Raw genomic sequence first — 20938 nt, 5'->3', positions numbered from 1 at the left:
AAGAAATTCCTGACTTGTGTTGCTGATAACTTCCTCCTACAGAAAGTAGAGGAAGGAACGAGAGGATTGGCTATCCTTGACTTGATCCTAACCAACAGAGATGACTCAGGAACTCTGGGGGAAAGCAACCATGTTCTACTTGAGTTCTTGGTTCTAAAGGAAGCAAAAGCCGATTGCAGCCAAACGCATACCCTGGATTTTAGGAAAGCCAATTTAATAAACTCAGAACAATGATAAGTAATGTCTGAAGGCAAGCAACTCTAACGAGAGAAGGAGTCCAAGATGGGTGGGAGTTTTTTAAAAAAGGCTAAAGGCACAATTACAAACAATTCGAACAAGAAGAAAAGGCGGAAGACAACAGAAGAAGCCAATGTGGCTTCACAAAAAGCTTAGAGATGACCTGAAAACAAAAAAGCACACATATAGGAAGTGGAAGGAAGGCCAAGCGACAAAAGAAGAGTACAGGCAGGTAGCACAGACTTGCAGGAAGGCTAAAACTGAGAACGAGCTGAGGTTAGCGAGGGATGCTAAAAGCAGTGAAAAGGCTTTCTTCAGCTATGTGCATAGTAAAAGACCGAGGAAAGAAATGGTAGTTCAACTATTAGATAAAGATGGCAAAATGATAACAGATGACAAAGAAAAGGCAGAAGTGCTGAATTCCTACTTTGGCTCAGTCTTCTCCCGAAAGAGGGTCTATGAGCCTCCTGGCAAAGGCGAAGGATTGCAGCTTGAGATTGATAGGCATATGGTCAAGGAACACCTCATTACTTTGAATGAGTTCAAATCTCCAGGGCCAGATGAACTGCATCCTAAAGTAATCAAGGAACTGGCAGAAGAACTCTCAGAGCTGCTGTCTATTATCTTTGAGAAATCATGGAGGACGGGTGAAGTGCCAGATGACTGGAGGAGGAGTAATGTTGTCCGTGTCTTCAAAAAGGGTAAAAAGGAGGAACCTAGCAACTACAGACTAGTCAGTCTGACATCAATCCCTGGGAACATTCTGGAGCAGATGATAAAGCAATCCATCTGTAAGCACCTTGAAAACAATACAGTGATTACGTGAAGCCAACATGGATTTGTCAAGCACAAATCCTGCCAGACGAATCTGATCTCATTTTCTGATCTGGTAACCTCCCTTGTGGACTGTGAGTATGATGTGGACATTATATACCATGACTTCAGCAAAGCTTTTGACAAAGCGTCCCATTATATCCTGATGAGCAAACTAGCTCAAAGTGGGCTAGATGAAACAACGATCAGGTGAATCCACAGTTGGCTACAGACTCAGACTCAAAGAGTGCTTATCAATGGGATCTTCTCAAACTGGGGGGAGGTAACGAGTGTGGTACTGCAGGGCTCAGTCCTGGGCCCAGTGCTCGTCAACATTTTTATTAATGACTTGGAGGAGGAGGTGCGGGGAATGCTGATCAAATTTGCAGATGACACAAAACTGTGTGGGATAGCTAATACCCTGGAAGAAAGAAACAAATTTCAAAGTGATCTTGATAGTCGGCAATGTGATGTGAGCCAACAATGTGATGTGGGTGCAAAAAGACAAACACTATTTTGGGCTGCATTAATAGAAGTATAGCTCCCAAATCCTGGGAAGTACTAATTCTCCTCTACTCAGCACTGGTTAGGCCTCATCAGGAGTACTGTGTCCAGTTCTATGTGCCACACTTTAAGAAGGATGCAGACAAACTGCAGAGGGTTCAGAGGAGGGCAATGAAGATGATCAGGGGACTGGAAACAAAGCCCTATGAAGAGAGACTGAAAGAACTGGGCATGTTTAGCCTGGAGAAGACTGAGGGGAAATATGATAGCGCTCTTCAAGTACTTGAAAGGCTGTCACAGAGAGGAAGGCCAGGATCTCTTCTCGATCATCCCAGAGTGCAGGACACAGAATAATGGGCTCAAGTTTCAGGAAGCCAGATTCTGGTGGAACATCAGGAAAAAATTCCTGACTGTTAGAGCAATGCGACAATGGAACCAATGACCTAGGGAGGTAATGGGATGTCAGGGTGGAAACTGAGCCCATAGAGCCCCAGAGCAGTTCTAATTCTGAGGAAGAGTAACAACCCGTGGGAGAGGAGCTCGCTCATCTCTCACAGGCACAGTGGCAGGGAGGGATTCCTCCTGCCTGCATTCCTGAGAGAGATAGTGACCCTGGCAGTGAGAGAGCGGGGGCCGGGGCCAAGCTGGACGCTTGGTACAGATGCAGGGAGTGGCGTCAGATGGAGGGCGCCGAGAGGAGGTGCTCTCCTCGCTTGGCACTAAAACAACGGTCGTGTCCCGAGGACCCAAGGGTAAGAGAGAACTTCTCCATAGCCCATAAGTTCAGAATCTTCCCACCCTTCTCCTTCAAACGGGGACCAACTGCCTTACCTGGAGTTTAGGCTACTCTGCTAACTACCCCAGTGCAGTTCCTGACTTAGTCGTGGGTGATTAGTATCTGAAAGAGTCATTAAGTTGTAAATGGAATAAAGCCTTGGAAAGAATCCTTTTCGTCTGTGTTTTGAGTTGGCTGTTGGAGGGGACTGTAAGAGGCAGCTAGGGCGCTCCTGACATGGGCTCTCCCACACTGGAGTCATTCAAAGTGAAGCTGGACAGCCACTTGTCAGGGGTGCTTTGAATTGGATTCCTGCATTGAGCAGGGGGTTGGACTCGATGGTCTTATAGGCCCCTTCCAACCCTACTATTCTATGACTATGATTCTGGGACCAACCTTGAGCCAATTTGACAATTATCGAATTCGGGCAAGGATGAGAGAATAGAAAGGTGGCATGTTTTGCTTGCACCTTATACATCAATTCCAGACACTTCAAGGTTGGCGCCATCTTGGCGTATTCCAAGTTTGTTTCACAGTCTGGAGGAGAGTGGGAAGAAAAGGAATCACCACTGATACCGACATCTCTGTATGTATGGCATCAAAAACTGGGTCTTGAATGTGTTCTGTGGGTTGCTGCACATCAACTCCTAGCGACTGTGCCATCCGTAGCACCTGCTCCAAAAAATGACCCAGATTTTCGGAGAGGGAGGTTCTGTCTCGAGCACCAACAACTTCGTCTGGTGATGAGATTGATGGAGACACAGAAGAATATGATTAGGAATCTGATTAATAATCTTCCATAGACTTTTGAGAGAGATCTTTCTGAGGTGTTGTCTTTAGTTGCTCACCTTGCTGTTGCTCAGGAGGGGACAGCAAAGGACGATCATGGCAAGCTTGGTCCACACAGCCTTGGGACTTATCCAAAGAAGACAAGCGCAAAGGAATGGAGGCAGCAGTAAAAGGACATCATGGTCCGGTGAGTATGAGATTGTAGCTGAGGGGCCAGCTCTGAGCCAAGGAGAAGCAGCTCCTCAGTACCTGGTTCAATCATAGTACAGATCATAATCTCAACGCAGTCGCCAATCGTCATATTGCTAGGATCTTGGTGGTGGCATGGACCAGGTAGAAAGTCAATCCCATTCTCGATGTCGATCAGAGTAGGCCTCCTCATGATACCTCAGTTGTGATCGGTATTGAGAGAGATTCCCTGGGAAGGTCAGATGATTGAGACTGTCTGTACCAAGATGACTGTGGTTCTCAGTCCCAGATGCTTGTTGATGGGGATAGCGAGCATCAGTGCCGAGGAATGGTGTTGGCTTGGTGTCGAACAGGAGAAATATCCCTGATATCGCCCTCAGAGGCCGTCAATTGTGGGTCCAATGGGGCTGTGGCTATCGTTACCAAGGAAAGCTTTGGAATTGGTGAATTCAGAAGTGGAGTGATGTCTGATTCCAAAACTCTCGGAGGAGTCTTTTTAAGCTCCTTCCTCTTCTTTTTTTTGGAACAGCCTCTGACACAGGCTTAGTGCATTTAGCCTTCTTTGCCATCTTTTTGGCCACCAAAAAAACCAAGGAACAACCCAGGGTTGGACGGTCTGTCCTCCCTACCTCTGATGTTGATTGAAGGGGTGAAACTGCGGCAGATTGCGGCATCTCAGTCCTCTCAAGGGCACCCGGTTGAGGCTTTTGGGTATCCACTGCCTCCAATTCCCTTTCCCACAAAATTGCCTGTCCGAACAATTTTTACAGGCTTGTTTGGAAAAAGACTGACAATGATGGCACGTCTCTACAACATGGGATTCCTCGAGGCAAAGAAGGCACAAAGAGTGACCATCTGACAGAGGACGTTTAGCACCACAGTGGATGCACTTTCTAAAAGGGGCCTTTAATGCCATACAACGAGAAATGAAGAAAAACTGACAACTATATGAACTTCTTTTCTTTTTAGGTAACAAGAACAGGAAGAAACATGGAAGAAGCCTCAGCAGTAAGCCGCACACTTTTTTTTTGGCGGACAACGTTCCTGGAGAGGCAGCTGTGATGGAGGTTGAAAAGGAACTGAGGAGATAGGCGGGAGCCCACTTAGGCATGCGCAGTGCGACAGTGGGGAAAGGTTCCCGCCAAGAACTTTTTCCTCAGGTATAGAAGTTACCCAAATACGTGCGATGCACAGAGACCATGAGGAAGAACTGAGAAAAACCGAAGTATTACAGATAATTCAACTGTGTTCTCTAGCCTATAATTTTGATCACATTAAACAAAAGTATGTTTTAAAAAGAAAAAAACACATACCTATACTGGAGGTATAATCGGTGGCTCCAAAGATCAACTCTGGTGCCCTGTAGTACCGAGAGCAGATGTATGAAACATTAGGCTCTCCACGAACTAGCTGTTTCGCACTAGACATGAGGAAAAGAAAAGTTACAAAATAACTGCAGTTATTTTTATACACATGCTTAGTTTAAGATGAAATTTCATTTGCAACTCCTCATTATATCTCTTATTACATATCTGCTATTTCCTATATCTATCCTATTGCAAAAAACTTTCTCATTTTCCCAGAAAGATGTTTAGACTCAGGGAGCAGCTGGTGGAGCAATAGTATGATATTTGCTAAACAAAAGTGCACACCAAGTGCTTGATTTAACTACAGGATGCTACTGTGCTCATGTCCTGCTTGTGGGCCTCCTGTAGGCACCTGTTTGTCCACTGTGGGAACAGAATGCTGGACTAGATAGGCCTTTGGTCTGATCTAGCAGGGTTCTAAAAGAACTATACCTTTTCCCCCATCCCATAATTCTTATTTAACAATTTATTTAATTTTTGCCATACTGCTTGCAATTCCACAAGTTTCTAAAATAGATATTGTCATGCTGACCATGCACCTCTGCACTCCTCTTGGCTTCCATTTTCAATTAATATTACATCAGATAGGTGATATTCTACGATGTGGGATGCCTATAAACGTGTAATGAGGAATCGTAAATACAACTGCCAATTTAAGATGTAAATGCTTGTAAGAAATGGAAATACTGTAGACAGTATCCTAGTTTGATATCCTGGCATATTAACAAACTGATTTGTACAAACCATCTTTTGCCCAAGTTCAGAAGCAACCACAAACGACAGTGTGTTGCTAACCATGAACCGAAGCTTTAGATCTCCACCCCTCAAGCATGAGGATGTCATGGAACTGCACAAGCCTAAGGCTCATGACAGCTCATTCATACAACAACCATGGTTTATTGTTATGTCTGTACTGAAGAGTCCATTATGATGGACTCTAGAACTCTACATGGACTCTACATGATCTCTAGGCTATCCGCCTCCCAAAATGTTCTGGAGCAGCCAGTCGTTTGCCACTATCAGAAAGGAGAATGTTCTCATTAATCTTCCCTGTTTTTAAAAAACTTTAAACATCTCACCTTGGTAGCCAGATCAAAGCATCCAGAGTCATAACTTAAAGAGAGGGATGGGCATATCATAAATGACTATTAGACATCAGAACTGGATAGCCATACCACTGTTATGTAACTAAGCACATTAATATTTGAACTGAATCCAAGGGAAGAAAAGTAGGCTAGACAAATGTACACAGTATGCTCCTATATGTGATTCCTATATCTGTAATAAGACTAGTGTGTTGTGCAATATGGCCTAACTGTTGCTGTGCAATAAACTTCAAAATACATACCTACTCTTTGTTTGCCAGACAGGGTTCAAACACTGAAAATTTAAAGACATTCTGCAGTCTTTTCTAACTTCCAAAATGGAGTTTAGAATTTTTTAAATGGCAGAAGCCTTGTCCTGCAGATCAGAATAATCACAACTATCCAAACAAAGCTCAGCATAAATATCACTGTGAAAACTATGTACCAAAACTATGGTCAACTACTCTAGTTTTTGCCAGAAAGACTTACCTTCCAAAATCACAAAGTTTTAGGACAGCTGTGTCAGGATCCAGCAAAAGGTTCTGTGGTTTGATATCCCGATGGCATATTCCAAAGGAATGGATATAGGCCAAACTTCGGAATAGCTGATACATGTATAACTGGAACATAAAGAAGAAACTGTATGATGCACATCTCCTACATCAAAACATTGGCAGATGGCAGGTTTAACATACTAACTTTTCTATAGACAACTAAAAATACATCTATTGTCGTTAAAAGTAACGCTTTGAAATTATGCCTACATAGTGCGCTTTTTTCTTCATAATATGTGTGCTTTTATTTATTTTTTAAATATCTATTTTTTCTTCCACTAGGTAATTCAAAGCAGTGAATAGCATAGAAATAAACAATTAAAACAATATTAAAACATAAAATGCTACAACAGTAATAAAACCATCAGGCAGAAAAACAACACAATTCAGCTCATAAATTATTTTATATATTAAAATACCTGGAAAACCCACTGCGCAAGCTGCTGTTGGTGCTGCACTAGAGGTACCTTACTTTACCGCAATGTAATTTGCGTTAACACAATGACATAGCTGTATACTGCCTACAGAATTTAACATAGAATTGAAACATAGAATTCCAGCGATAGAGTTTTTCCTAAAGCTGGCTGTCCATCCTTTGGTTAAAAACCTCCAACATGCGCACTACCCCTCTAGATAATTGGCTACATTGTTGAACTGCTCTTACCGTCAAGAAGTTTTTCTGATCTTCAACTGAAATGTGCCTTCCTGTAACTTACACCCATTAGAGTTAGCTGTGCCTTCTGGTGTATCAGACAACAAGCATTTGCTCTCTTCTTCTAACACTTTAGATCTTTGAAGAGTGCTATCATGTCTTCTTTTCTCCAGGCTAAACATACCCAGCCATTCCTGACAGAATTTGTTTTCCATACCACTGGCAATTTTCTTTGCTCTCCTCTAACCATTTACGATGTGCCTATATTCTTCTTAAAGTGCGGTACCCAGAACTGGACACAGTATTCCAGACAAGGTCTGATTAGTGCATAATGAAGTGGAAGTATTACTTCCCATGACTTGGAAACTATGGAACTATTAACACTGCCTAAAACTGTATTCAGGTTTTTTTTGCAACCATATCACACTGACTCATGTTCAGCTTCTGATTGACTACAATCCTAAGATTTCATGTATACTACTGCTAAGCTAGATATCCCCATTGTATATCTGTCTACTTCATTATTATTATTTTTTGCCTAAATACAGAACTTATCATATGTTGCTCTTGAATTTCATTTTGATAGTTTTGGCACCCTACTCAAACCTCCCTGATGAGCAGTAAAAGGAATTACTGATGAGCACAGTATATTTTTCCCAACAGCTCTGAATCCACCTGACGATACTATAACCTAGCCCACATTTAGCCAGTTTGCTAACCAAGATATCATGGGGACTTTGTCAAGTGCTATGTTGAAATCAAGATTAAGTCCACAATATTCCCACAATCCACTAAACTAGTCACATGATGAAGAGGGGGGGGGGTAAGTTAGTCTGGCAGGATTTATTCTTGAAATATCCATGCTGGCACCTTTACTTCCTTCCATTTCTTATACATGACCTTTTAATTATTTCCAGCCCATCACTAATGTGTGGCCACAATGGCTTTTTTAGATGTCCCATTTTTCTCTCTCATTGGAATTGTTTGTGATGATACCTTTAATACATGGGTGGGGAACCTCTCCTTCTCAACTCCACCCCTCCATAGCAATAAGGCTTTTAAAGAAGCTCCTATTGATACCAATGTTGGCTTTTCTTAGAGCCTTATAACCACATTGGGGGCAATTATGGGAGAGTCACAGCCTCTGAGGAATGGAGGGTAAACCCTTGCCTCTACAACTGCACCTCCCTGAAAATCACCTCCTCAGCAACTCAACTTTTTAAAAGCTTCAATTGGTGCCAATGAAAGCTGTTTTAAAAGCTAAATTGCCACATCTAATGGGGTCACAGTGTGGAAGGAGTCTTAACCCTTCTGTCTCAAGTTGCACCCCCTCCCAATAATGATGCGTCTTCTCCACCCCCATGGCAATTAAGCTTAGAAACATACCTAATATTTATCTGGTGCTAATGGAAGCTTTAGAAAAGACTAATTGCCACACAGGAAGATTAGGGGTGTATGTATTGAAGTGCACAGGGAAGGAAGGGTTAACCTTTCCCTCCGCAGCTACAACCCCCCTGAAAGCCAGCCCCATATGGTAATTAGGCTTTTAAAAAGTTTCCTTTGATACCAATGGAAACTTTAAAAAAACTAATTGCCACACCATGGAGGGTGGAGGCTGAAGAGAGAAGACCCTGCAGTTCACATCCAGACCACTGTCTTCCAGTTCAATTTCCCACCCATGCTTTAGTAACTACATTTAGTAACTTTAGCCATCTAGTGCTCCTTTCCTTGATATTTTATCTAGCTATGGACTCCTACCTTGTATCTTTCTGAGCTAATTAAAATTAATAAACTTTATCACATTAATTAATTAATTAATAATTAAAATTGATTTCCTGAAAATCCAAGGTACATATTTGATTACGTTCACCTTTGGCTTTACATAATATCTGTAACTGTTGCATTATATGGTCACTTTCCCCTAAAGTTCTTGCTGCTTTAATCCAACTGACCAACTGTTCTCTTAATTAAGATCAAGTCAAGGATAGCTGACCCCCCTCATTCCTTCATCCCACTTCTGGAAGAGGAAGTTGTCAACAAGGCTTGTAAATCTGTTGGCGATTCCATACTTAGCAGAGTTTGTCTCCCAGCAAATATCAGGATAGTTGAAGTCCCCTATTACTACTAGCTCTTGCTTTCCAGAAAACTCAGTAAAAAAAAAAAAAATCAGGAAAGATTCCTCCACATCTTATCAATGGTTTGGCAGTCTGTAGCAGACCAGCCACAGTGGCTTGGTTCACACATAACCTTAACCCATGTTATGGGCTGCAGAATTCTGGGTTGTTGGGATGTGCTAACGCAGCCACACTACAAACCATTGTTTTGTTAGTCACGAACAACCCAGAAGGAGAACCCATGGTTTATTGTTGGATTGTAAACTCTGGGTTGTTTAAACCATGGGTGGTTGTTATGGGTGAACCCAGAACCATGGGCTGTTTCGCCAGGCTGCAGAGGTGGCAGGCAAGAATAGTAAAAAAACAAACAAACCTTAGTTGCTGTACATGTGCCTGTGCTCTCATTTGCCCTTTTCCAGAACTTGCAATAATTGTGAAGTCTGCCTGACAACACCAGCCAGGCAGATTGGCTCTTCTTTCCCCTCGTGCAGCTCAGACTGGCTCCTGAGTGCTGGGGGAGTTTTCAAGGGCATTTTGAAAATGTTCAAGGCCCTCTGGCCATTTATGGTTCCTGCTCCCCATTAATTACCTGATTAGAGTCACACGCATGCTCTTGTCATCTACACTACCTGCACCCCATTAATTAGCTGATTAGATTCACCTGCAGTTCTACAGAAAAGCATAAGTAATCTGTAAAATGTTTCATTAAATTAATGTATAGAGTGTTCTTTGTTCAAACTGTACTAGCAACAGATGTGTATCAATCCACAGTTGGCTGGCTGAAATGCAATTAGTAATTGGGCATAGGGAAACCAGATGCTATCTCTGTAAGGGGTATGCTATCAGTAGTGCCTGGCAAGCCCAGAGGGGAGGGGGAATTTGGGAAGGTAGAAAGGGTAGGGTTTTTTCCTACAGTAATGAAGCAGAAGCTGTGGGAGGGGGGCCATTTGAGTTTGGAATGGTTAATCGTGTGTGTGGGAAACGGAGTACTGGGGAGAGAGGGAGAGTACATCACTGCAAGATGAATATTTTATTTAAATTGAGAAGCAAGACTTCTGAAAGACTGAACAGTATTTCCTTTATTATGGTAAAAGAATTTTTCCTTTGCTACAGTGAGAAAGGATGAGATTTCTCTGAATGCAAGGCTTCTAGCACTTTGCCTAGAGATGTGGGAAGGAAGCCTTTCTTCAGCAAGCTGTGAGCGGTGCTGGGAGCAGCCAATGAGTATTCCACATCCTGTATGCAGAACAGACCAATGGTAAGCAGTCAGCTGATGTGTTGAACCAATGCCAGTACTTCAGCACCACAAAGGTGTCTAGAATATGGGAAGGGAGCGGCTGAAGGAGGAGGGAAACGAACAACCCAGGGGTTGAGAAAATAAACTGTGGTTTGTTCAATCATCTGCCAGACAATTGCTAGGTAGGGCAACAAACCTTGCGTTAACCATGGGTTAGTGTTATGTGCAAACAAGACCAGTGTTGGTTTTATGTCCTTCTCCATTTATTTTTACGCAGACGTTCTCTACAGGGATACCTTATTCACTCCCTTGAATTTCTGTGCAGGTGTACACATTTTTTATATAATGCTACTCAGTTTGTATTGCATCTGTTCTTTTGGAGAAAGTTATATCCTTCAGTTGTTACATTCCAGTTATGGGATTCATCTCAGTTATATTACCATATTAAAGTCCAAGTCTCAGTTATACTTATCAAATCATATTTACCTTCCTGTATTCGGAGCTCAAGCTCATCTTATTTCCCATACTCTGTGTGTTATTATATAAACATCGAAAGCCTTGGACATACTGTTCCAATGTCTCTCCTGCTACTTAAGTGTGGGGTTTGCTACATACACCCTCAACTCCCACAGACTGTCCCGTAGCACCTAACGTCTTAACTGTGGTTCTCACCTAATCATTAAAATAATTAAGAGCGCAATCCTATGCATGTTAAGACAGAAAAAAGTCCTACAACTCCCCAGCCAGCCATACTTGGTACTTGCAGGACATTTTTCTGTCTAAACATGCATACGATTGCGCCCTATACAGGACCACAAAGGTTTATGCTCTCTAACTATATACAATAGGAGGGAGAAGTTTTGCATCCCCAACAAATTATTGTTTCGGTGGCACCTATGATTCTGACTCTGAATGAAGCAATCTCAAGTCATCCTCAGTTTACATCCTTAGGCGAAACATATGGATCTTGGAAATTTTATTTTAGCCAATTCAGCTAACTCTGCTTTTTGTGTGGCCTTGAGAACACCAAGTTCTTCTTTGTGGGCTCTGTAACTCACACATATGCCTGTGCATAACAGTCATTCAGAACATTCTAGAACTACAGAGTTTTAGGCGGAAGTCCCACCCACATCCTCTACACATGTTCCAGGCATGGCTCCCACCTGCCTCTCGGTTCCTTTCATCTGCTGCAGTGATTAGCAACATATGGAATGTTCTCCACCTCACAGCAAATATATTCTCTTTAAATCTACTGTCCCCTCCTGGAATGCTGAACACAGTATATTGGACTTACTTCTTTCTCTGAAATCTAGAGGTTTAGCACTTTCCTCCACACAATTTACCTAACAGCCTACCAGCTAATCCTGACAATACTGAGGGTTTCTCTCTCTTCTCACACCCTCATGTTAAAAGGTTCCTTAAAGGTCTTGCCAACCTCTATCCACCAGCCACCCTATTGGTCCCAGTCTGGAGTCTGTCAGTGGAACTAGCTCAAATGATGGCCAAGCCCTCTGAACCTATGACCATGGCCAACCTTAGGCTCCTCACAATAAAAATGGCTTTTTTCACTGCTGTTACTTCAGCATCAACAGCAAGAGAACTATGTGCTCTAAGGCATGACCAACCATTCTGAACTTTTCATAGGAATAAAGTAGTGCTACACCCAGATTACTCCTTTCTCCCAAAGATTGTCTCACAATTCCACTTAACTCAGGATATCATACTACCAATTTTCCTTCCTCAGTCTACCTCCCCATTGGAGGTCAAGCTTCATTCGCTAGATGTCAGAAGGGCACTTTCATTCTAATTGTATAGAATGCCACCCTTTAGGAATTCTATCCATTATTCTTCTGTCACTCAGGGTTGCCTTGTGTTATCGCAACACTTCGCCAAGTGCGTGTTTTCAGTCATGTTTCTCTCCTATAAGCTGGCATGCTTACTGGCACCCCTACAAGTACGGTGACTTGACTAGAGGCATAGCATCCTCTGCTGCTTTCCTCAGAGGTATTTTGCTTCTGCAGCTGTGCAGTGGAACAACCTTCTCAGCCTTCTACCTTCATCAAACAATACCACCTGGATGTGACAGCTCATGCTGATACAGCTTTTGGTAGAGTGGGGTTCTTGCTTCAATTCTGGTGTGACATCTCCCTCCTCCAATAAATCTCTTGCTTTTCAGTCACCCATATGTGTGAGTCACAGAGACCATGAAGGAGGACAGGTTGCTTACATGTCACTGTGGTTCTTTGAGTGGTCATCTGTGAACTCATACAATCCACCCTCCTCTCCATTTTGATGCCTCGCCTTCTTTATTCCTCTGCTGCAGCAGACTCGAAATTAAGAGGCAGGCAGGAGCCACAATTGGAGTGGGCGCAGAGAAGGCAGGCACGATTCCTACCTAAAACTCTGTTTAGCTCTAGAATGTTCCAACTGACTGTTCTGTGCAGGCGCATAACCCATATCTGTGTGTTCACAGATGACCACTTGAAGAACCAGAGTTACAGGTAAGCAACCTGTCCTTTATCCATTCAGCAGCAGGATTCCACACTGGAGGAAGATATTATACCACCTGAAGCTGGGACCTTATTATCTGAGGGTGCATCACCTCCAACAACTAGGTAATTTGGCTTCCTGTGACTTTTAAAAAATCTGATACACCATCTCAAATTATCTTCAGCTTTGGTAATATTAAAACAATCTAGTTTCTCTCTACTTCTCTGTTCCAACTATGAAAAAACTTGTGTATTTTGTCTAAGAAGAGACAGTTCTTGAGTAACAGGTAGATTTTAAATTTTCCAAAATGGGGGATCAACCATTTGTTTTCTTCTTACCAGCAACCTTTGAGAGGATCCCAGGTGCAACCTGAAAACGTGTCTGTACCTGGTAGAGCCTAATTTGAATGTCTGCAGCCTCCTCCCACTATCCATCTTATGACTGTAACCAAATGCAGACTCTATGGCTTGAACACCAGCCACTTTTCCCTTCCCACTGCCCTTTTTTGCTTTACTATCTTTCAAGCTATGGAGAATGTGAAAGCTTGCAAAGTATTTTGTGACCTCTGGCTTAGCCTAAAAGGTACTATGGTGATATGTATTTTGGAAATATTCTTTTTGATTTTTTCTTTTCGCCAACACTGTTATCTTTGCTTTTATGTTATCTGTAAGAAGTTTGCTTCTATGGCTGCTTCCTGATCTAAGGTCTGCCTTACTCTCAGGGTCTTTTATGTCCCAGGGCTTCTTTTCCATGGCAGAAATAGCTGAGTTCAGTTCCTGGCTCATGACAAAGATGCTTGAAGCACTTTTGGCACTTGGCTGTACAATGAGGACGCACTGTATACTTGAAAAACAAACATATGTACAAACTTTGCAAATACATTCCCATCACCATATTTCACAACCTTCACATGTACATTCCCCTCACTTGGCATGAATGCTTACATAGATAAAACATCATGTGTGAATCGGCCCTCATTCAGACATGCAAGCACTTCATTTTCATGGAGTGAAAAGTCTTACGGCAAAGATCCGAAGCAGTGTACACATGTACCCTGCTCATGCATGGTACTTTTCAGCTTCCCCCTTCCAGCAGCAGCAGCTGGTACCTCCATGGCCAAGGAGCTCTACAGAGCAACGCCATGTGAGGCACGAGAACCTGCCAATAGAAGGAAATCAGGCAACTTCCCCCCATGCTTGAGTGGAAGCATGTTATGTCTAAAGTATCAACCAATGATCAATCAAGCTTCTCAGTTTATTTTACCTACCTTCACAAATATCATGGGGAGTGTCTGTTTGGCCCGACTATAGTGCCTGGCAACTCTGTATACTGTTTCAGGAACATAGTCCAGAACCAAATTAAGGTATACCTCATCTTTCTGGAAAAGAAAGGAAGCAAGAAAACAGAAGTTTAAGAAGGACGATTATAAAAAACCACAAGTATGGTATTTAGGATAGCTGGTGGTTTGATCACAGTACGCATGGAGCAAACATTTTAACAAAAACTTGTCTACACTATAAGAAAGCAATACACCAGGACACATATTAACTTTTCTTGCATGGGATAAGCCATTTCTGTAAATGCCACTTCAGGCGGAATACAACACATTTTTTCCAAGGCCAGACATAATGTGATCACTTTGAACTAGGGTTGGCGGAGAATTTCTCCCCGAAACTTCAGGGGGCCGAGCGCCAACGTGTTCGGCCCCCCGAACAAGTTTCGGGGAGAAATCCTCCGAACCCCCCCCGCCCCGCCCCCCCGGGACGGGACTTACCTTAACCGAATGTCCCTCCCGGTGGCTGGTCCGGCCGGCGGTTTGACGGGTGTTCAAGAGAGGTGGGAGCGGCAGCCGGTCTTTCGACCGGCTGCCGCCGCCGCCATTGCAATGAAAGAAAAAAAAAAAACGCCCCCTGATAGGCTACGTGACGATTCACGTAGCCTATCACGGCTGACTTTGCAGATCTAGCCGTGATAGGCTACGTGAATCGTCACGTAGCCTATCAGGGGGCGTTTTTTTTTTTTTTTAACTTTCGCGTTCGCGGCCGGGCAAGGCAGGAAGCCTCCTCCCCGGCCTGAATTTCGGCCGGGCCGAGGCAGGAAGCCTCCCCCCCGGCCTGAATTTCGGCTGGGCTGAGGCAGGAAGCCTCCCCCCCGGACGGAACTTCGCGGGGGGACCAGCGAAGCGCCTCCCCCCACCGCGAACGTCCTTCGAGGAAAGGTAAGTGACTTTCGTCCACCCCTACTTTGAACTATCATACTTTAATCCTGAAAAAAGGCACTTTTTGTCTTAAAAGCACCCTACTGAAAAATATATATTATTATTTTTTATTGTTGTTGTTAATTCAGTTTATGAGTCACTCTATAGCCAAAGCTCTCAGGGTAATGTACATAATAAAAACAAATAGAATAAAACTGTTGATAAAACATACAACATAAAAAAATGAAAAGCAGTAACAATAATAATTTTAAGCAGAAGCAGTTACAATTTTAAAATGCAGCTGGATACATGGTATCATCAAATATTAGACTAAAGGGAAAGTGAGGTCATGTGAGATAAGGAGAGACAAGGAAAGGAAAAGCTTAAGAAGACTTAGATACTGTGAAGAATAGTATTAGAAGACTAGAAAGAAGAAATCAAATATTTTAGAAATTACAAAATGTAAAGGAGCCATGAGTTTATAAGAGTTTCCAATGAGTGCCATTTGCAATTAGATTTTGCACACCAAGATGTAACTGTGTACTGCTAAAATATTGTTTCTGTAGGCATATGCCTTCTGTTGGCATTAAGCATATACATGCTTAATCCTAGTCTTGTGTGTGTGTGTGTGGGGGGGGGTTGCAATCCCCATCACACAATGTAGATGTTTTCGGACACTGATTTTGAGACCTGACATCTGCGATTGGCATGGTCATCTGCTAGGAACCAGGAGGGGGCCTACCACTGACCAGAGCCTTTCTCTGCCCGTGTATCCTCCTTATTCAGCTTCTCTTTCCCTCAGAAACATAGGGATTAATGTAGTATCCCTGGACTGGGGAAGGATGGTACATCGGCTGTTCCCCAATTAGTTACCCCTCCCTCAATGATGCCAGCCCAACTAAGTCCCACAGCTAATAGCAAGCACTGCCTCATGCATCTTGCCTTCTTGCTTTCTTCTTTTTGTAAAGGTTATTATTATTATTTATTTGATTTATTAGCTGCCCATCTGGCCGGCTACCCGGCCACTCTAGATAGCGCACGATACTAATAACAAATTTACATAATCAACTGAACAACAACAACAAAACCAACACTGCTCTAAAAACCCCTAAAAGGTAAAAGGTGTCCCCAACCAGTCGTGTCCGACTCTAGGGTGCGGTGCTCATCCCAGTTTCTAAGCTGAAGAGCCAGCGCTATCCGAAGACGCTTCCGTGGTCATGTGGCCGGCATGACTGAACACCGAGGTGCACGGAACGCTGTTACCTTTCCCACTGAGGCGGTACCTATTTATCTACTTGCAATTTCTTGCTTTCGAACTGCTAGGTTGGCAGAAGCTGGGACTGAAGACGGGAGCTCACTCCGTCATGCAGCACTCGGGTCTCGAACTGCTGTCCTGCTGACCTTCCAGTCCGCAGTTCAGCGTCTCCAATCACTCTTCCTCCTCACCACAGCTGTTTAACTCACCTGTGACCAGGTATGTGGGATGGTGGCAACAATATGGAGAATGAGCAGTTGTAATTACCACCAAAAGGATTTACAAAGCAGCTGTAAAAGCCAAAACTAATTTAAAAAAGGAGACAGCTGCACCAACGTATTGTACCCGAAGTATTTCAAGAAAATCTCTTTATCTAGGGAAACTGGAAAACATGATATAAAACACCTTAAAATACTACTTAACATATCTTAAAGAAAACAATTTCTTGAAAAAATATAACAATTTCTACACAACACAGAAGTTGTACATATATATAACTTCAAACATACAATTATAAAATTAGTCTTTAATATATGTTAAGTAAGTAGTAAAGATTTTTTGTATTTTATTTCCCAGTGTTCCTTAATAAAGAGATGTTCTCAAAATGTGTTAGGATGAGCAGTTGCCAGGGGTTTGTCTGCTGCTGCTGCTGCTGCAACTACTCTTTATCCACCACTATCCCAGGGACCCAAATAATTTCATTTATTTAATTTAAAATATTTATATACTGCCCTTCATTAACAAATTCCAGGGCAGTGTACAAAATTTGTTAAAACAACAAGTAAAATTGAAATAAAAATCCACAATAAAAACAAGGAATCCCACTAAGCTAGACATTAAAATCAGCAATTGTTTGGTTAAACAGGTAAGATTTTAACAGACACCGAAACATCATCAAAGTTGGCACCTGTCATATTGCAGAGCAGAAAGATTTCAAAGGCAGGGGCCACAACCAAAAAGACCTTCCCCCTAGTTGCGGTCAAATGTACATGTACAGGAAATAGAACAACCAGGAGTCTCCAATATGTAGATCTCAATGAATGGGCAGGTTGATATGGGAGCAGGTGCTCCCTCAGGTAATCTGGTCCCAAGTTCTTTAGGGCCTTATATGTCAATAACATCACCTCTAACTTGGTGATGTTATCATATTGGCAGCCAGTGCAGTTCTTTGAGCAAAGGTTTAATATGCTTGTAGTAGGCTTCATGCATGCCTTTCTAAAAGGCACGCTTTTCCAATCTTACCTTCTCTCCACTGGAGTAAAAGAAATAGCGCAATCTGACAATGTTACAGTGATCGAGCTTTCTCATGATTTGAAGCTCTCGATTCTGAAAAAAGAGAGAACAATATTTGAAAGGTTATTTCTCCGAAGTGGGCAAACACTAGAAACCATTTACTTTGTTAGTCTTAATGACAGAATACATTTTGCTTTGACTTTACTGAAATAACAAACAGTATATATTGGGGCAAAGAGTTGCTTTGTTTGTAAGTGCACATACTTACGGTCACATAACATGGTCTAGTCGTTAGCAACATGGATAGATTTAATTTAAAGTGATTTACCACAAAACAGAATGATTTAAATCAAAAATTTCCATTTTGTAATTCTTGAACAAATGTGCATAGTAACTGGTTGTTATAAGAATTAAAATCTTACTTAAGAATATGGTGGTGTAAGGCTTATTACTAAATATCTACCAGACTGATTTTGCTCATTTTTGTTTTAAACAGAAGCTTGAGCAGTGTAGACATGCAGAAAATTTTGAAACTTTGAAAAAGTTCAAAGTCTGAGCTTTGGGCAGCTCAAGAAGAAAGAAGGGAGAGGAATGAGGCAAAGGGGAGGTTAATGCATATGCCCCACACTGTGCATGTATTGTAACATGTGACACAGTGTGTGTATGTACATGTAATAATAGTTACTCCTGTAAGCTCTTAAGAGTGCTGGCACAATTAAAGGACAAGCACAGAAGGTTGGGAAAGGGGCAGAAGAAAAGTCAGTTGGTGATAGTTAGAGGAGGAGGAAGAGAAGTTGAGGAGAAAGAGCTGAAAGGACACCAGAGGTAGACGAGAGAGAAAACTCTTACATCACATGTTTTCAACCTCAAACTTCAAGAAATGGTGAACAATCTTTTTTTAAAAGAACATCTCCCATTTTTGTTTTTACCTTTGCTGGTTTATCTGTAGTACATTTATTTTAAAAGTGTAACGCTGTTCAGTCGCAAGGGAAATGGGCAAATATATTTTTATCCAGTCACTCTCAGACTACTAGCCCCCATGGCGACACATTATTTGCACTAGAAACTTGCAGATGATGTAAACGTCAGAGTGCACAACACCCCAATTAACACCTATTCCTAATCGGCATCATGTGGAAGAATTCCTATTTCCCCAGTGCATGTTTTTGCTGTTGCCTCTGTCCCCTCACCTTCTCTCTCGACTTCTTCCTACTGTTTCTCTTGAGTGCACGTGCCCATCACTATTTACAAGTTCAATTGAATAAGATGTTTGGCATGCAAAAAAGTTTATTGCAACATTCCATGCATCTATCTTCATGTTTAAATTGAGCCTTCAGTTGCTACTTGTGCACCACTGGCATGCCAACACATTGGCATGCCACATTCCTCTGCACACACAGATGAGGCAGCCCAATTTAAATGAGCCAGATAGATTTGCTTTTTCTGCACAGCAAGTATATTCAAATCAGATCCATCATCATCTCCACATCTCTTTCTGGCTCAAGGTAAATGTAACACTGGGCATGCCCCCACCCCAAACCTACCCACAAAGCATTCCATAATCACCATGTCACATTTAAACCATATCACCTTGCCTGCATGTGCTGTGTTAACACGTCAGGGATCTATAGACTAAGCTGGACACATACTAGCTTGTTAATACTCTATTGGCAATGACTAAGGGCCCAATTTAAAAGTGTCATCATTCACATGAAATGTCACTCAGGTAAAACTTGGGTGCACACCAGTTAGCCTTCTGCGTCCCTGCTGTTGTGCCTCCCATTAGCATATTAGTACCTGCCCTGCTTCTCTGATTCTCAGGCCAACACATGTATGGTGAGGCTTTACTACCACAAGCACAATGCCATTTGCAAATGAAATAGCTGTGTTTTTTGGTTGGTAGTCAACTTCATCATTCAACACATCGCAGAGCTCAGTTGGTTAGAAGATATCAAATAGGTGTATAAGACCACCAAGGTGGATGCTCCTGGTGAGATACAAGATGGCACTTCCTAAAACTTAGCACCTTAACCAGTCCTGGGTCCTCACAATAATAAATATACCAAGTGACCTCAAGGGTCATTTCATTTCCATTACAATACCTGTACATTATCTATCGGTACAACTTTGTTCAACACATGCATAATAAATTATAGAACAATTTACAAGTTATCCACACTATTAACAATGATAAGATGCACGTATTTTATTCTTAAGAACTAATATATAACCTAAACTCAACTTTCCCTGCGATTCTTTGTTTGAAAACATGCATTAGAATTTGTTAATACATATACCTTTTTATTTGTTATTCTAATCATACTTTCTTGAGTTCTATGATAATCACAGTTTTAACACTCCATCGTTATTCTGTATTTGTATAAACAATAAAACTGTACCATTCTTCCACAAAACTGTCCTTTTTTCTTTGTCCTTTTGCTAACTTAATATTATTTGTCAATTTTTCTAATAATGCAATCTGCCATACTCTGTTGTACCATTCTTTAAGTGAGATTCCTTTTAGATATTTCCATTTGCTAGCTATCAACAATCTAACTGCAGTTATTAGAAATTTTATGTTATATGTAATAAATTCTCATTACCTTGAAATATTCCCATTAAAGCTAATTCTGGTGTTTTTGATATACCCTGTCCTTCAGCGGCCCTTCTCCGTGAGCCCCTGCCAAAGGAAGTGAGGCGGGTGGCTACTAGGAGGAGGGCTTTTTCTGCTGCGGCACCCCGGCTCTGGAATGAGCTCCCTAGTGAGGTTCGCCTGGCGCCTACATTGTATTCCTTTCGGCGCCAGGTGAAGACCTTTTTATTTTCCCAGGCATTTTAGCATTTTAGCTTTCTAAATTTTTATCTTTGCTGTTTTAAATCTGTATTTTAAACTCCTGCACTGCTGCTAGGTTTTATTGTGGTTGTATTGTTATATTGTGGTTTTAATGTTCTGTATATTTTAAATTGTTTTATTGTGTGTTGCTTGGATTTAATTTTTGTGCACCGCCCAGAGAGCTTCAGCTATTGGGCGGTATAGAAATAAATAAATAAATAAATAAATAATAGTGCCTTGTTCTTTACATCCCCTCCAGCAAAATTATTGTTGTCTGAATTAATATAAGGTAAGCGCACTGAGTGAGATACCAGCCTTGTATCATTTAAATAGTTTGTTCCCTGATTTTAGAGGATAGCATTTTAATTGGAAATCTCTGCCAAATTTTATTCCATTCTTCTTCGATGAATTTTCTGAATTTTCCAGTTTAGTTCCCAAACCGAGTGCTTGTTTCCAGATGTTCCCATATGTTTCTAATAATATTTTATAAATGTTAAGAGATAACACCCTTCGTTTGATATGTTTGATGAAGTATTATATTCTCAAAACTGAGAATATTTTGAGAATTATATTCTCAAAAAAAGTAATGGTCTAGTAGCTTGTTCCATTAGTGT

The 20938-nt window shown here is 41.8% G+C and overlaps 1 protein-coding gene across 3 annotated transcripts in view; it reads right to left on the bottom strand.

The window, feature by feature from the left end:
• GSK3B (glycogen synthase kinase 3 beta) overlaps positions 1-20938 on the bottom strand; it is a 247018-nt gene that overhangs the window by 105767 nt on the left and 120313 nt on the right. For all 3 annotated transcript variants that reach the window (XM_084835390.1, XM_084835391.1, XM_084835389.1), the window contains exons 3-6: positions 17501-17584; positions 14074-14184; positions 6249-6379; positions 4621-4727 (exon numbers count right to left, since the gene is read on the bottom strand). In XM_084835390.1, coding sequence (XP_084691516.1) covers positions 4621-4727; positions 6249-6379; positions 14074-14184; positions 17501-17584 — 433 coding nt within the window. The remainder of the gene's footprint in view (positions 1-4620; positions 4728-6248; positions 6380-14073; positions 14185-17500; positions 17585-20938) is intronic.

Source organism: Heloderma suspectum, chromosome 2 (assembly GCF_057233095.1).
Source record: "Heloderma suspectum isolate Gila_16-S chromosome 2, 16-S_ref, whole genome shotgun sequence".
NCBI classification, from domain to species: domain Eukaryota; kingdom Metazoa; phylum Chordata; class Lepidosauria; order Squamata; family Helodermatidae; genus Heloderma; species Heloderma suspectum.
Note: the sequence above shows the minus strand (reverse complement) of the source record. Positions and strands in the feature narration are given on the sequence as shown.